This window comes from Hakea prostrata, chromosome 7 (assembly GCF_041222555.1).
Source record: "Hakea prostrata isolate BN-2017 chromosome 7, UWA_Hpros_2, whole genome shotgun sequence".
Taxonomy (NCBI): Eukaryota; Viridiplantae; Streptophyta; class Magnoliopsida; order Proteales; family Proteaceae; genus Hakea; species Hakea prostrata.
The window spans coordinates 13812042-13830223 of record NC_142606.1 but is presented as its reverse complement, the minus strand read 5'-3'; the positions used below and the strand labels follow the sequence as shown (position 1 = coordinate 13830223).

The 18182-nt window shown below is 33.3% G+C and overlaps 3 protein-coding genes across 3 annotated transcripts; 2 read left to right on the top strand and 1 right to left on the bottom strand.

The window, feature by feature from the left end:
• Nucleotides 1-264: 264 nt before the first annotated feature.
• Nucleotides 265-3501, bottom strand: LOC149009971 (uncharacterized). Its single transcript, XM_089163015.1, has 8 exons — nt 3097-3501; nt 2737-3012; nt 2552-2611; nt 2242-2451; nt 1459-1577; nt 1236-1333; nt 890-1014; nt 265-813 (listed from the first exon to the last, which is right to left on the bottom strand). The coding sequence occupies exons 1-8, from the start codon at nt 3280-3282 to the stop codon at nt 721-723; spliced, it is 1167 nt and encodes a 388-aa protein (XP_089019141.1). The 5' UTR covers nt 3283-3501; the 3' UTR covers nt 265-720.
• A 4529-nt stretch (nt 3502-8030) lies between these two features.
• LOC149009970 (transcription factor bHLH100-like) lies at nt 8031-8953 on the top strand. Its single transcript, XM_089162388.1, has 3 exons — nt 8031-8276; nt 8386-8748; nt 8852-8953. Exons 1-3 carry the CDS (start codon nt 8031-8033, stop codon nt 8951-8953), a joined length of 711 nt encoding a protein of 236 aa, XP_089018514.1.
• Nucleotides 8954-15898: 6945 nt separating this feature from the next.
• Nucleotides 15899-17091, top strand: LOC149009969 (transcription factor ORG2-like). The gene is made up of 3 exons (XM_089163017.1): nt 15899-16269; nt 16385-16747; nt 16845-17091. The coding sequence occupies exons 1-3, from the start codon at nt 15970-15972 to the stop codon at nt 16929-16931; spliced, it is 750 nt and encodes a 249-aa protein (XP_089019143.1). The 5' UTR covers nt 15899-15969; the 3' UTR covers nt 16932-17091.
• Nucleotides 17092-18182: the final 1091 nt, after the last annotated feature.

Here is an 18182-nt window from a genome sequence, read left to right as displayed (position 1 = left end):
AAAAAACGATGGCCCAACACTTCAGATTAAAAAAGCTCATGTATCTCATATTTTGTATTTCCCGAAGCATGTATATTTGAGCCAAATATTTGTAAGTTCTCCCATTTATGAGTGAAAAGGTCGCCTCAAATGTATCTTGTAGCTTAAAAACATGGCTCTAGTTATTGCTTTTGTATCATCCATATCAGTCAGTACGTACTCGTTTTGCATCTCACCAACACCTTATCGATTTGCACAGCATAGTTATTGCTTTTGTTAAAAGTCCAAATATCCATTCTTTAAGGAATATTAAACATGACTCTGTCTGCTACTGCTGACATCCACTGATACAGTATCAATTTCTGTATCAACAATACACATTCAAATACTGCACGCTAAAACCATGTTCACAAGAACATAAACACTGGGAACAACAGTAAAAAACTAGGAGTGGTGGCTTGGACCTCAACAAAGAGCAGCAGCAGGGAGCAGTAGGTAGAGTGGCCATGAGCTGAGTTGCAGCTTTTCTCAGAGGAATGACTACTCCAGTTGTCATCGTCGGCCTACCCATTTATCCATCCACCATATAGAAAACTTAATTGTTGTGTCTCGTTTGGATTACTGGCATAGATTCTGGGTCTAGAATGCGTTTTGGAAGCATTTTTGATAACTCGGATCCTTGGCTCCAAATAAGCCAGTGGTCAACAAGCAATTGACTGTCTGACCCAACGTGTCGTTCCATCAAACAAGGTTGAGACGAAGCATCAGATTATCCACTGCATCTTCCTCCAAGTTGCTGGAAGGACTGGAAGATCCAGTTTGTTGGGAAGGGTCCTACAACAATGAAACAATTATTTTTAAACCACAATCCTTCTGTTTCTATTGTTAAAATCAGGTCTCAGGATCTTGCCTTTGAGCCCTTGTAGGATTTTAAGTATTGCAAGGATTCTTTGTAAAACCCACAATGATAAAGGAGAATTCCATAATCTCTTAATTCAGTGTGGCTGGATCCCAGTAAGATAAGATGTTCGCAAGCTGTGAAACAGGACATATATACCAATGATTCTTATATTAGAACTTTGCATGACACTGAATAGCAGATCAAATGCATATGAAAATTTTGGGTTTCATTTGATGCATCACATACATAAAGGTTCCAAATCTACATTTTGTCACTCCTGGGGATAAATAGGCAATAAAATAGTTGCATCAACAATATGGAATACTTGTACAATGAGTATGAAATGAGTATGCACCAGATAAGGCACACCGCATATCCCCATTACTTCTTCTATCCCAAATTCCATGTCTTGACCTATCTGAAGCACTCTCAGCAGATTCAATCTCAAATTTTCTGCCAGATTAACAGAGATTAACATCCAATTAAACAGCTTCTAGATGGTAACTTCAAGAAATATCAAAATTTTCTATATGGAAAAGTGAAGTACACAATCACATTGTTCTAGGTGTTGGATCAACCTTTCCTTATCAATGCTAGGTCCATTAATGTGATAAGCAGCACCTGCTGCCCTGAGGAATAAACTTTTGGTATTGTCATACTGAAATGGCCAGAAGGCTTCTTTTTGAGTTCTCAAAATCTGCACAAAAATATTTCTTTGAGTCCTGAACAGGATCTCCAAGAGGTTTTGATATTTGTCTAAACAAAAATGATGCAGAAGGTACTTCTGTAATGAAGATCCCAATATTCCCAATGGTATCGATTGAATTAAAGTGTACATTATTAAGGTTTAACTGTTCACCAAAAACATAACTAACTAGTTCATTTGTGGAATCTTCGGAAGTAATGATACTGCTTGAACATTTCTAGTTGGAGTCGTACGAGTCATCAAAACATCACTTGTGTTCTTGCAATGAGCATGCAAATAATCTGACATGCACAGAGACTTGCTTACTATAATTTGGGGCCATGACGATGGTTTAGGGTTCTGAGTCAGGATTCTCAGAAGCAGCAAATAAAGAAAAGATACTGATCACGAAGTCACAATCATTTGTTGTAACAAATACCAGAATATACAGAGACTAGTGTAGAGGGGGATATGATCTGGGCTTTATTTTAATTCAGGGAACTGAACTACTCGACTAGTTCTTAATTTTCATGCTATTTGTGAACCATGGGAATTCCTGAGTATAATACCACTACAAGAATTTAGACCAGAGGTCTGTAGCATGTATGGTTAATATTTCATTATTGGACTGCAGAAATGAATGATGAAAAGACAACCCAAAAGACAGAGACATCACCTCCGACAAGAGCGACTGTGATGTCATTATATGTGGTTGATCAGCCATCTTTCTGTTTTTCTTTTCATAGCCTCTAGGAAGAGCAACTAGGTCATTAGGGAAGTCAATCTCTACTTCAAAATTGAAAAGACCCCATAACCGTAGCATCTTTAGCACTTCGGAGTAGATAAGCGAAAGCATCAGAGCAGAACCAGAACGTTTTGCTAAAGCCTGTTTGGAATGATATGATCAGTCAGGGGAGCATGTCACTAGAAATTATAACTGCTTCTGCAGTAAGAGAATCAAACAAAATAACGCGTCTGAGACATACAGAATGTAGATACAAAGTCCGAGGATCTGATTGATATGTGACATTCTTTCTCTGAAAACCCTGATAATATAGAACCAATCGTGTAAGAAACCATTTTCACTACACTAATGCAAAACTATTTTGCAAAAAACTGGAGCTTTGGTTCTATCTTTATATTAGATAGGAAGAAGCCAATTATGATATACCTTGTGAACATACAAGTACTTCTCCAAATTTGCAATGAAATCTTTCGGCGACTCAGAGGAATTGTGGTACGGGAAGTAACCCAAAGAAAGATCATCTAACCTGTCGACAAAAGTGTCAACTGGGAAAGGTAAGTTAGAGCGTGAAAGGAGGGAGTGATCCTCAGCAGCAATTTGAAGAGCTGTTGTTCCCAAATCGACCCCTCTGTTACAAATACTAGTTTGCATCTCCACACTCGTTAACCTACCGATCTGAGTACAGAAATTTTCTCTTGCTGCCTGCTCCATCAACCCAATAACAAAGCTATTAAGATCATAAACAAAACAGAACAAAATAAAGGAAACCCACTAAGAACAACTCACTCTGGCATTGTTTGTGTCAAATCCAGAGGCATCCAGAGCATCATGAAGGACGAAATTTAGGTCGTTGGAGGCACTTTGGCATCGAGAGACAAGCTGATGAGGGTTAGACGAAGAAAATGTTTTGAATGTAGGAAGATGTAAGGCTAAAGACGAAGAAGTTGTAGTCCATGGAGTTAACGAACCCATTGCAGTTCCAGAGGGGGTGAACCGAGGAAACCAAATTGAACTTTTCTGTTTCCATACTCTTTACCACTCAGAGACACGAGAACACTGATCATTCAGTGTGGCTAAAGACAAAGAAGGTGGTTAAGAAAATGCCAAGATGCCTGATCTAGTACAGCATCAGAGAGGGGAAGACTCCAGAAAGATTTGGATGATTAGGCGCATTTGACAACTAGCATAGCAATTGGGAGCTCTCCCATCATTGGAGGCAAATCAAATGCCGATATAAGACGATTCATGTTATCCAATACTGACCAATTAATGGGACCCAAGTTGATTTGTCTTCATTTCCTAGCTCTTAGATAAAATCAATGGATACAGAGTAATGGAGACATACCCTTTTCCTCTCCTCTGCCATTACCAAAGATTAGCATGAACCATGAATTGCTTTTTCTCTGTTTCTCTGTAGCTGCTTCTCATGGGTAAAAGATTTCTTGAATAATCTATCCTAAATGTGAACTATTGTGAGGTGAAGTTTTTAATCATTCCACTAACCCTCGAGCCTTACTTGCAGTAGACATCCATAAGGATTTTATGGGCCTCTTTTGTATTTTGATGGGCCAAGATACTGATATTTCTTATCAGGCTGAGCCCATCATCCGGATATAGTTTGTCTAGCAAATTAAAGGGTTTTGATTTTTGTAACTCTATTACTATAATTCCTTAGGGGAAAACATCTTATGTTGTGCACAATAGTGCATATATATACCAAATGATCGGCTGAGAAACATAATAGATACAAGACTATTGAGGATTTTTAAAATTTAAAATTAAGCTTTTAATCTCAGCTAATTACAAAAATGCACTGCTGTGCACAGTGGAGATATGTGTACAACAAATGATATTTTTTCAAGACTCAAATCTATTGTTTTTCGCTTGCTTTGCTGAATGAACTGATATTTACCCAAAGAAAAGATTAGTGTGTCAAAACCCAGTCTCAAAATAATTAAATAATAATTGAGATTATGTCCACATCGAACTATGTAGCTAATTTGATAATTCGATGAGACAGGTTGATATATATAGTTATATCTAGAAAATTGATTCCTGGTTTTCTTTGTTAGGATTTTCTATATTTTATACTTGGATCAGATTTGGAAGCTTTACAAGTCTTATAATTGACTTACTATGATTGCCCTTTAACATCTCCAAGGAGTTGGATACCAATATTTTATAATTTGATTTGGTTAGGCGTCGTATCTTTACAAATTTATGTCTAGCTAAGTGGTTTGTTGAAGTTTTTAAAATACAATTATCTAAATCAGGTTCTAGAAGTACTAAAAAAATGGAATTGACCTATTAATATTGCCTTTTGACACATCTAAGAAGGTAGATGAACAACTCAATGACTTGATTTGGTAATTAAGAGATGAAGTTGTCATAAACTAAACAACCAGGTCAGCAGGAAAGTTTATGAGACGTTGAAGCAATGGTTTATGTGTGTTGACTGATGGGATTGGAAGAATTCACATTAAGTTGGATTAAATAATCTAACTCTACAATTCCCTAGCTTAGTCGTCTATTTATAGAAATGGAAGTTTTCAATGTTCTCAAAATAAATGAATAGAAGATATACAAACATCATTTATATGATCATCATAATTGACATCACAATAATCTATTGATCATCGATCAGTGAATGTAAGAGTGAAAGAGTAGAGATGATCAGAAATATATATTAAAAGTTTAATGATTAAGACGATGAAGATGATGGAGATAATACTAAAGTTCTTCAATTGACATGAGAAGGTAAACATTGTCCATGAGCGAGTCACCAATTTGTAGGAAAAGAAAACGAATGCTTTATACATAAGCTGAAACTAACTAGTCTACCTACAATTTCTTTTTTTTTAAAGGACGAAGAATCCCGCCTCTTCATTTGGCTCGATATTTATCTACCTTTTAACAACCCCATAATACCGAAAATTTTTCTTTTCATCACTAATTTTAGTTGATTCTATTTGGGATTCAAATGAAATAACAATTGCACATTAAATATAAATAACCTAATGCAACGAAAGTGTAGGTCTTAGGATTTAGGAGTTAATTCTACAATTTGGTTGAGTGTTGTGGCAATGTCAAGATGTTCTGATACAAATTATGATATTAATCAATGGAAAAATAAATAAAGCCACTTGGTGGGCCAGGGGGAAGGATTTAGCCTTGTCCAATGAGAGGGATATCTCAAATAGCAGGCAAAGGGGGATTCCTTTTGAAGAAATTGCAAAAATTGATCGACTCTTTTAAACTAGTGAGAAAACAATGGAATAAATAATCAAACTTTGATTATAGGCTAGGGAATGAATTTTTCTATTTAATTTTTTTTAATGATGATATTCTTTTAGAATATCAGGGATATAAGAAAGAAAGAAGGGATCAATTCTCTGCAAATTAATTAGTCTCTACTTGATTACCAATATATTTTTTTGGGGTGTAATTACTAGAACTTCTAAAAGGGCCATTGATAGATATAAATATCTTGAATATGCAAAAACAAAAGGGGTATAACCCGTGCATTCATACGGCAAGAAAAAGCACAAACGAATATTATGAATGGATCAAGGTTTAATGTATCAGATAAAAGGAGTTTCGCATTAATAGAAGAATCCAATTGAAGCATCCAAAGAATCTTCATCCCCTGTAAAGATATTGACAAAGAAAATGATGTCAGAATCTCAAAGATGTTATTCTTTTAATACATACTAACCTTGTTGCTTTCATTATAGGTAACTTTTAAGTCAAAATAGCTGCTTCATTTATCATTATACAATGAACATAACCTGTATTGCTTCCGAGAAAAAAATAAAAATTTTAAAAATTGACACAACTATATGAAAAATATATATAAACCTTAATTAAGAAATGGTTAATTAGAGGAGGAAAACTCTCTGGGGTATATATATTAAAGAAAATTTAGATAAATTTCTTCTAGAATATTTTCATAACTTGAAATGGTAATGAAACTATATAAAATTAAATATGGGTTTTGTTTTATATGGATTTGTCTTTATACATATGTCCTGATGCGTGTGGACAAGGGGTGTGAAAAAAGCATCTCAAAATGAATTTTGATAAATATAATTAATAAAATATGCATAATTATTTAAATTACTTTGTTGATACACCCTTTTTTTTCTACCTTCAGAGGATGTCGGTAGGTGTGTACAGGTTGAGAAAAAAGAATCTTATTAAAAATTAATATAATTAAATTCTTATTGGTAGAGTTCTTTTGGATATTAACTATATTTTTTTTATTTTTTATTTTGAGCAGAGACGATTTTATACATTAACGATGGGATATTACATAATATAAGGTGAGGCTTTGTCTTGCCGAGAGTACTCTTTTTTCTTATTTTTTAATGCATGAACATTTGGTCAATCATTTTTTTTTTTGGAAACCAGACGAATTTATTAAGGCAAAGCCGAGGAAACAAAGTTACAAAGATTCTGAATCCAGGGAGTGGATAAAGGCCAACTAGCTCCATGATAGCATGGCTAGGTTTAATTTGATTATTAGTTCAATTCATGGTTTTGTATATGTAACATCAACGGAGATTACATCCATAACCTGTTGGAAAAAGTAGTAAAAATCACAAATAAAACAAAAATCGAAACAACATAGAGATTTAATGTGATTTCCACTAACATGATGCGTTACAACTTACCTCTATGGGCAAAAAGAATAACTTTTATTATATAGGAAAAATATTACAATAGAGATCTCTTAACCAATTATCGAAACAGAGTTACAAGAACTTCACCATTCACCCTAGGCGAAACCCCAATCTTACAGTGACTCATATATATACTTAGAGTTTCAATCGGATAAATGGGCTGATCCATTGGGTTTGGTCAAACTGTATCGTGGGGGCTATGTTTGCACACCTATAAAAAACAAGATTAGTGATAGAAATAGAGAGGGCTTAGTTAATCACAAATCAAGTCATTTGGGTTGTCCACCAAAATATGCGAGTATCAGTCTATTTTGGAAGTTAGGTGCCAAATCCGTATAACACGTAACAGAGCAATCAACGTCTTGCCCTCTTAGATCTTTGGAACACAACATGACCTAGATATTTTTTCGGGTCAAACATGACTTTAGGCAAAAATCCCAGCAACAAAATGACTCAATAAGAGAACATGAGGAACATAGAGTTTCAACTGGATAAATGGGTTGACCCATTAGTCCGATCGTACCTTTGGGGCTGTGCCTCTACACCCCCATAAAAACAAGCTTAGTGATAGAAGAAGATTGCTTGAGGCAATTTCAAATTGGGTCATTTTGAGTCATTTGGGTTGTCCATTAAAATATATCAATGCATTATCATCTTTGATGTTAGGTACAAAAGTTCGAATTGGACATATCAGAGCCATCAACATCATACCCCCTTAGATCTCTAGAACACAACATGACTTAGATATTTTTTTTGGTATAACATAACCTAGATATGAAAAAAAAATCTAAAGAGAAAAAGAAAAAAACAATTTGGGTAAAAAAAGAAAAAGGAAGAAAACTAAAAGGTCATTTTCTTTCTTACTAAATCAAACAATAAAATGACGTCTCCCTTAGGTCAAATGGGTATTTTGTTAGCCATTTATAGGCAAGTAATGATCTTGTTTGTCTTCAGCCAATCTTCACTGCTATTATCTTCAGAGTTCAAACACCTTTCAGGTGGGAGTTGCAAGTTTTTCAATATTCAAGGATTCAGGCCATGGGGTATTCTATTGAGAGCTGCAATCTGGGAGAAGCAGGTCCATTAATGGAGTCATTTCTCAGCTTTCCCTTGTCACAACCACAGATAGAATTTGACGACTCATCAATGCCTTCAACTACAGTTCGCATTGATTCATCCGTGATTAAGAAGCTTAGTCACAATGCAAGTGAACGTGATCGTCGTAAAAAAATGAACGTCTTATACTCTAATCTCCGGTCATTACTTCCTGCAACAGATCAAACGGTATGTATCAACTAGCTAGCTAGCTTCTATATATGTCACTGCATGCTATTATTTGATTTAGTTAGCTTAGATTGATAATGATCTTATTTGGGTTGTGTTAATTTTGCAGAAGAAATTAAGCATTCCAGCTACAATTTCCCGGATTCTAAAGTACATACCAGACCTGAGAAAACAAGTGGAAAGGTTGAAACAAAGGAAAGAAGAGATCCAATCAATTCTCTCAAGGCAAGGAGATCAACTTCTATCTAATAATGAAAATCAAAGACAAACCACTGTTGGAACATCTTTGCCAACAGTTTCGGCCAGTCAAGTTGATGAAAGAGAGGTTTTGATCCAGATTTGTACATATAGGGACTCCAGGAGTTCACTTTCTGAAGCATTATCATATCTAGAGGAAGAAGGTTTTCAAGTCTTGAATGCTTCTGGTTTTGCCTCATTTGGAGACACCATCTTCTATAATTTTCATCTTCAGGTAATATATATATATATATTCCTGTTTATTTTAATTTATGCTCATATTAATTTTGATAAATTTGTTCATTTATTTATTTATTTTCCCCTTGGATTTTTGACAGATGAAAGAAAATGGAAAAACGGAGTGTGAGATATTGATTCAAAAGCTGCTTTTGATGTTTGGGAAGAGAGAAGACATGTTAGATACTGATTTTTGCCAGTAGACAACCAATGGAGCTTGCTAACAAAGAGATTCAACTTGTATCAAATAAGTGAAATGAAAGATAAAATTTAATTGATGCATGGGTGGGTTTTTGATCACACCTACGCTAGCTGTTTCTTTTTCTCTTAAGTCATTAATGAATCTTTCTTCTTTTTTCTTTTTCTTTTTCTTTTGGGATATTTTTAAATGTTCTATGTAGGCAAAAACTCTTAGATTATTCATTTTAATATTCAATGATACATTGATTTTGAATTAGAAATTAAATTTTCAAGAAATCAAGAGAAATTGAAATTTGACCAAATGATCATAGTGGGTTATGAAGATTGGGTCTTCTCAAAGAAGGGTCAATCCAACTTTTTCTTTCTTTTAAAATAAGAACTCAATCATCTTTTAAATTTTAATAGTTTCTGTAACTTATATGGTAGATTCTTTTAATCTTTGTGTGGGCGTCAGCGCATCCATCTTCTCTTGCAAAAATCTGGATGATATGTTTGTAATACTTCCAGAAGATTCAACCAGATTTGTTTTTCCCCTCTGATTCATTGATACACTTCATATATATCATATTATTAAATTCACTGATTATATGCGACAAAGGCAATGAAATTAATTAATTAATTTAGCCAGATTCATAAGTAACAACAAAATTTTTCCTACCAAAATACCATGATATGGTGATCGCGACATCCCCAAATTAAATAATGAATCTCAGGGACCTTGGACTTACGGAAGGGTCAGATTTTATCTAGTTTAATATATTTTTTAAAAAAAATCAAATGTAGAGAGTTTGAACATATAAGATACTCTGGTAGTGTTTTATTTGGTAAAATTAGGTTGATAGTGTCGCTTTCTGTCTCAATAGATGAATAAAAAACATATCATTTTTCAATTAATAAGTAGATATTTTAATTCTTCTAATAAGTTGGTCGTCATCCCAACCTCAGCATTAAGTTAAATATAAATCCGTATTTGTTAAAACTAATGGAAATAATTAAAGTGCTATTTGTTTGTGTCTTGTGTAGCTTTTATTTACCCATACTAGGAGCTAAGGTTATAACTTATACTTCCCATACTAATACCTAATGTTGTTTTAGAATTCGGACTCTCTTGGTCAATCGCTCGAACCTGCAAAAATGTGGTCGAGTATCGCCTTCAACAAATAAGTTAGTTCACTCATAATAAACAGGATCAACCTCCTCTCACTAAATCTCCCAGTTATTAAAATAACTTAAGAGCGCATACCTCATATTGATGAGTTTACTCGATTATATAGCTGTAGAAGGTCAGTTTCTTATCGCATCCTGAATTTAGAAGTGTATCAGGACTCTTTCTCTTTGAAATTACCCAATCCTTCTCGACCTTTGTAGATAGAGCCTACTATAGACTCTCCTTCCTCTTCTTATGATAGTTCGTCTTTATCCTTTCTTCTAGAATGATTTGGGATTAGGAGACTTATCTTAATGTTTAATCTACCTGATTTTATCCCGGTTTATCCCTATTCGAGTTGGGTGGTTACGGCTTGGTCGACTTGCTCCGGTTGACCATCGTACCTATGGGTTCGACCACAACATACGGCTTGGTCTAACCACTCTAATTGACCATCGTATCTCTATGTTCAACTATAACACTGGGTTGGACCACAACATGCTAGCTTTGGTTTTGACCCTTGGATCTAGTTATTTTATGCACTCTCTACAACATCATGTGTAGATTCCTCTTTCTATATTAATGTCATAGTAAAGTTTTTTTTTTTTAATAATAAAATAAAATGCATAGAATCAGAAATCCTTATAAAATGTAATGGGTTACACTATGGAGTTTTTCCTATCATTATCAATGAAGTATAATGTTTATCTTATTTGCCACATCATAGTATATATGATTTTTTTTTATGAAAAATATATATGACTTAATACATTGATGTAATAGAGGATCGGTGGTCGAACTTTGAGCTTATGATTGGTAGAAAGCCATTAAAATAAATTAATTAATATATATGAACAACCTTTCTTGCTTTGAAGCGAAATTCGAAAACTAAAATGTATATAAAACCTCCTATTGAAAAAACCTATCTAATATAATGTATAAGTTAAAAAAAAGTGAAGTGTTTATGTTTGAGTAGGCATGATGATACTTGAAACCGTGAAACACCTTAAATATAACAAATTTGCAACATATAGCTCAGATCATCATTTAAGTGAAGTAAGATATATCTTTCCTTGTGATATTTACATGATTTAAAAATTAGAGCCATCTGGAGGTTTTGAGGCAGCTAAGTGTAAATTAAGGTCTTTTTTATTGGCATTCTCAATGGAAGCATAAGCTTGTCGTAATGTTCTTCATTTTGCATTAGCCCTAAGGCTCAATTGTATTGATACTATATACTCTAACTGCCTACCAATCATATCTTGGTTGAATGTTGCGAAAGTACAAATAGATTGGGCGACTTCTTTGATTTTGGAGCATGTAAAAGCAGCTTGTTGATGACTTCGTGTAAGTTTAGTTTCGCCACTCTCCTAGGACTAACAATTTGTATGCAGATTTCTTTGCTTCCGGTTGTTCAAGATTGAAATTTTCTAAGGTCTAATGGGGTTCCACACCACCACTTATTCTTGATCCGTTAGTTTGTAATTCACAACTGTTCAGTCTAGACTTTTTAGGTCTTCCAAAAATGTTGTATTCTACAGTAGGGTTTTAGTAGCTGAGTCAGATTGATGGTTGCATTGTGTTCAATTAGTATACATTATCCCATTTTATTTTCTAACAATTAATGGTATTTTTTTTTCCAAGAAAAAATATATTTAAAAAAAAAAAAAAAGAATTATATTCTATAACTGTAGGACTAATGGAAGCGTCAAACTATGGAGGAGTCAAAATCTAATTTCCACCTATATTAATGTTCTATAATATTTTTAGATGAAAGTGTGAAGATAAGGAGTCATTGTTTTGCATCTTATTTGGACATACGCTGGAAAATCTTTGTGTTCATAAGCCGAAAATTTTTCAATGGTGAAATATTATTTTCAATCAGACATAAAAGAATCTAGCGATTGTTCTTCGCCAAAGAAAGGCAAAATTCTTACTTCTCGTGCTGACGATATATATCCTCATTCACCTTTATGTGTTAGCCATACTCTCCACTCAACGATCTCCTACCTGTTACCATACCTATTCTTAACTCCATTTATTCTGATTTTTATAATAATTTATTTATTCATTATATTATTAATTTCAGAGACAACAAAAAAAAATTTTATAATAAAAGTTTTTTTTTTCCCGCTAAAAGGATCATTATATTAAGCGAAGAAGAAATATTAAAAATACATCAATTAATACCTTATAATATAAATTATAAAGTGACTTCGTCCATATACCAAGCACTAGATTATATACATTCAATGTATAGATAGATCTTCAGTTTTTTAAGTGGTTTTATTATTTTTCCTTTCCATTACAAGTCAAGATGGATAAATACCCATGATAACCATATTGTCCAAATATATGCAATCCAGATTTTTTATTATATAGTAAAAATTATATTATATAATATATAATTGATCATTTTAGTAAAGTTTAGTCCAAGGTTTGCCTGACATATACATGGTTATCCTTTTCTCATTTGAAAAAAAAAAGCCGGGAATTTTTCCCAGCTAATACATTAGTGTCATAAACTCCGGATTCTGAAATGTTTTGTTTTACACACCGAGTCAGATGACAGTTCCAATGGTTTCAATTAATATATTTTACATCTTTACCATATTTCTGCTGTTGCTTACAATAGAAACCATTGAATCTATATATTCTAAAATATATATAGTAGACAGTCAACTCAAAATTGTTGTACTAATAAAATTAAGTGTATTTGTTTACCATAGAAAAAGAAAAAGAAAAAAAATTAAGAATTGAAGAAAATAATAATTGCAGTTAAATGTTTAAATAGTATTAATATCATTTTTTTTTTTAACTTTAGTTTTTCCAATTAAGGAATTTATTTATATGATGTCATTATATCGGATATCAGTGAAAAATTCTTCCATCATATAAAATCTTAAGTTACAAAATACCATAAGTCAAAGACCAAATGCAGGATATCAATTAAGTTACAATAAGATGTTTTATGCATGAACCATGCATAGTTTATAGATGAAAAGAATAATTAGAATCCAATAATTTCTTTGACATCTCTGCTGGTCTTTTAATAAAATCATCTCAAAATGCTTTTTGTATGAACTATAATTCCAATTGTTTTCGAAGGCTGCATAAGTGATCCTTAAAAGATTTAACATCAAAGTATATCCTAATAATTATTTCTTTTAATATCCTAGTAATTTCAGATCACACGCACAACACAAGACATTGTCTTCTTCTGTTTATTTATATATATTAACACATGACATGGGCAATGACATCAATTTTAATCTCTATTCATAAGTAACAACAACAAAATTTCTTACTAAAACACACCATGACATGGCGATAACGACACCAATTTTAATTTAAAAAATCACAAGTCTCTTTTAACTTAAGAACACTAAAAAGGTTGTCATCTATGCACCCTTAGACTTATGAAAGGGTCTATATATTCTTTAAAATTTTAATTTAATTCTAAAGAACAAAATGTTGAGAGTGTGAATATATAAGATACACTGTTGGGTATATTATTATTATTATTCTGTCAAGCTGCTAGTGTTTTATTTAGTATAGCAGCTGTAATGCTAGTGTTGCATTTAATTTCAAAATTAAGAATGAATTATCTCCTTCGCTTATGAAATCTCAACATCATTAATATAGATTCTCTTATGATACTTACTCTTAATTGTTAATGGGAAAGACTTGTATTTTACTGAGGAAAATGATGGAAGTAAAGATCCTAAAATATAATAAAAAACTTGAGTGAAGTAAGATGGGCGTTTACTTGTGATACATACATATGTATATGCTTGTCCTTTCTAATACAACAACTCTTAAGTGGTCCAATCCAGCTAATGTTTACTTAGCTTGCCCTCCTAAACATTGTCTTCTACACTAGAGTTTACATATCTAGTCAGATTGATACTACTTAATTGTGGGTTTATTATTATTCATCTTTATCATTAGTATGTTTCATAAACTCTTGGATTCGCGAAAAGGTTAGAGATCTCATTTTCTCTTATCAAGAAAATAAATAAATGTCTCTCTGCTTTGCAATGCCGAGAGATCTATGATCCGAAACATTAATTTGAGAATTAAAACTTCCATGTATTAAAATGAACTAAAACGACATGCACAATCTTCATCAAGGACATGAATGAACAAATCGAAAGTACAAAGAAAATTTTACAAAGGAGAAAGGATGCCATTATGCTTGGACACAAGGTCAATGTCTAGTGTTGATTATGTGTTCTTGTTGATCCTCACTATTTATAGGTGATAGATCATTAGTTTGTCCAAAGATAACTGAAGTTTTACATTTAAGTCATGCATGGATTTCTACTTCATTCATGTCAATGGTGGCACAGCAGACAACATCAATAAGAGGTTCATATGGTTAAAATACAAGGGGGAGAAAAATAAAATACGTATATAAAAAGGTGATCATGTATAGACGTAGTAGAGAACTTTTCTGGTAAATAAATACATCAATCTATTATCTCCATGATTGTTGAGTGCATTTGTGGTGGTGATATGGCTATCTTACTTGTCGTTCAGTGATCATCTTTTCTACCTAAAACATTCTTAAAGAGCTCAATGGACAGATTAGGGGTAATCATGCTTTAGAATTGAGGACTCTACGTGTATGATCAAAAGAAAATTAGACCAATATTTACTAGCACCATTATGCTTTTTCATTTTGGTCCTTCAATTTTTTTTGGGATTGAGAAATTAAGTCTTTGGTTGTAAGTGTATGTGTAAAATTGACTTTGAATCATTATTTACTCCTCCATGATTCTTATCTCTTCATTGTCAACGAAGATGCTATGGTTAATTTCCAAATGAGAATGAGAGAGAGAGAGAGAGAGAGAACAAACAAGGACATACCAGTACTTCTCTCTCTAGTGGCTGCACAAAGATAGTACTTCTCTCTAGTGGCTGGCGAGAGATGGACGAAAGAGTAATGTCAGCAATTACACATAGAATGACGTTTTAATCATCCATTCTTAATTGGTAGCGCTACCCATTGGCATTGAGAAGGCAAAGTCAGCCGCTCATACATTTATATATACATTGTATTGTAGGAGAGGCTGTCACTGTCAGTGATGAAACAAAGATGACGAACAACTGATGCATATCAAACAAAACAAAACAAAATTAAACTCCCAACCAAAACATTTCATCAATCTTGGTTATTACTTAATTATATGGCACTTTGAGGATTGATTAGGGAAGCTGCAGTTTTGCTCTACCAGTCAAATAAGATTTCTTTGACTGCCAGTTGGTCATGGTGTGCAGAGGAGGATTTCATAAGAATGGTGAAACTTGGAAGGCCATTGTTGACTTCTGGATTAGTGACCCTAGCTAGAAGAAATTTTCCCCAGTTAAGTATGGTCTGGTCTGGTTTCGCCTGATCTGGTCTCGATCTCTGTATTCATAAAAATTTATTAGCAGATTGTCAACCCAAGATCATAGACTAATAAATTATCTACTACATATCAAACACGGCATATTGAGCTTCAAATAAATGGTTACGCAATAAAACAGCTTTTACACATTTGTCAATTTCAGAGTTCAAGAGGTTCTGGAAGATCAGAGCTAAATGAAGTGGGGTCAATCATGGCATCACCAACTCTTAAACAAGAAGAAAAACCAAAACCCATTGTCAGATTGTTTACATTCAATGTACATATCATCTTCAACCATTAAATTTCTCATCATCAGCACGTCATGTTTGATAGATATCTCTGATTATCAAAGGGTATAAATATCCACTATTCCATGTCTCATCTTCCACCCAGGGGATCGAGAATTTCAGAGCATCGATCTTCTAACCTCTTTTAGCTAAAACAGAAACTTCAACCCTTAACAACAACACATCCAATCATGTTGGCCCTCCCTTCTTCTTTGTATCCAGCTTCCTATGGCTGCTGGCCTTATTTGGAAGACAAAAATATGAGCCAAGCCCCTTTCTTGAATTCCAATTCTGGAGAAACCGAAGCTTTAGATTCACCATCCTCTTTACAATTACAACCCCAGTTGGATTCTTTTCCTTCCAGTGCTGTCACGAATGATCCGTCCTTAATCAAGAAACTAAACCATAATGCCAGTGAACGTGATCGACGCAAGAAATTAAACACTCTTTATGCCTCGCTTAGAGCAGTACTTCCAGGGGCTGATCAAACGGTACTGCAAAAGAAATTACTAAAGCTTTTTCTTTAATCTAATTCCGTTTGATTATGCTATAGTCCTTAATTACAAGTTTCTAACTGAACATTCTTGAATTGGGTATAATCTGCAGAGGAAACTAAGCATTCCGGTGACGATTTCTCGTGTTCTAAAATACATACCTGACCTGCAAAACCAAGTTGAGAAGCTGAAACAGCGGAAACAGGAAATCTTATCGAGTATTTACAAGAGAGAAGATCAAACCCACATAGGTAAGAACAAACAGAGTAATGGGATTCTTCGGAAATCATTACCTACTGTCTCTGTGAGTCGAATTGAAGATACAGAAGTCATGATTCAGACATGCGCATGTAAGAACATGAGATGTTCACTATCAGAGATTTTGCTTAATTTGGAGGAAGAGGGCCTTCGAGTGGTTGATGTTTCTACTTCTACTCCATCGGAGGAAGTGGTGTTTTACAATCTACATCTTCAGGTATATTTTCTTTCTCAATCTTTGAATACCTCTGGATAGAATTACACATTCATTATTGGTGTTGGAATCTAATTAAAACTCATATTTGGTCGAACAGATCAGAGAAAATCAACAGGGGTTGAACTGCGAGTTGTTGAGTCAGAAGCTTCTGTCAATGTGCGAGATCAGAGAAGATTTGTTTTGATGCAAGTGGTTTTGACCATGGAGATTGATTACCTAACAAATTGACAGTTCAACCTTAGTCATTAAAAAGAAGAGAAATCAGAATAGGAGAACAGAGGACTCCATGACCATGATTTATGGAAACCTCTCATTTCTTGTACTAGCTCTACCACTGCTACAAATGCCCCATTCTTTATTCTATTACCCTGTATACAGTGGTCTATTTAGCTTAGATTTTGTAAATTAACTTGCCTTCTTATTATTTGGTAATAATTGCTTTTCTATTCTAAGCCATAGATTTCTTTCAAATTCTTAAAACTAATCAAAAGCTGGAACATCCCTCAAGGCCACCCAAATATTGATTCAATCAATAAAATAGAAACCCAACCAGCAATTTGCCAATGAAATTCAAAAATATGGATTTGATCGAATAAAAGTGAAGGTTCTAGTTGATTTATGGTCATATTGATTGAGCTAGGTTATTTAAGATGTGGACTTGGAAGTCAAGTTTTTCATGGGAAAACATCATCTGCTGTGCCAAGTTTTTGTTGTGCACAACATTGCACATATATACTAAATGATTGGCAAAGAAAACAAAGTGAATACAAGACTATTGAGGATTTTTAAAATTTAAAATTAAATTTTTAATCTTAGCCAATCATTTGGTACAAAAATGCACTGATGTGCACAGCAGAAGGATATGGCGTTGTGATATGCACAACAAAGGATTTTTGTTCGGTTTTTCGTATGTGTGGCTCCTTGTACTCATTTAGAGGCTTTGTGGGCGGGGCCCTATGTTGCTCAATCAAGTTCTAATTATTATTTTTTTCTTTTTTCTTTTTTCTGTTTTCCTTTCGAATGAGTGATTTTATAAATTCTTTTCTCACTTGTAAATGGAATAAAGTTAAGAGTTTGGATCAACCAAAGGGCTTTTAAAATCATAAATAATTTTTTTATTGGTATGAAACAACATTCAATTAAAAAAAAAACAATTATTTTTTCTTTTTTTTGGTAATTAATATTAATGTCAAAGATTTTATTTATATATTTTGTAATAAAATAAAATCTTTGACTTTAAATTTATAATGAACCAGATAGGAGGTATAATTGATATTTAATAACACATGAAAGTAGAACCAGATACAATTCTTACTTACTCTTTCCATAGAAGAACTTAGGAGTTTGTTTCTGTAATTCTTCAAATAAGAGATTTACTTATAGATCACTATAATATTTTATTTTTAATTAGTTTTGAAAACCCTTTTACATTTTA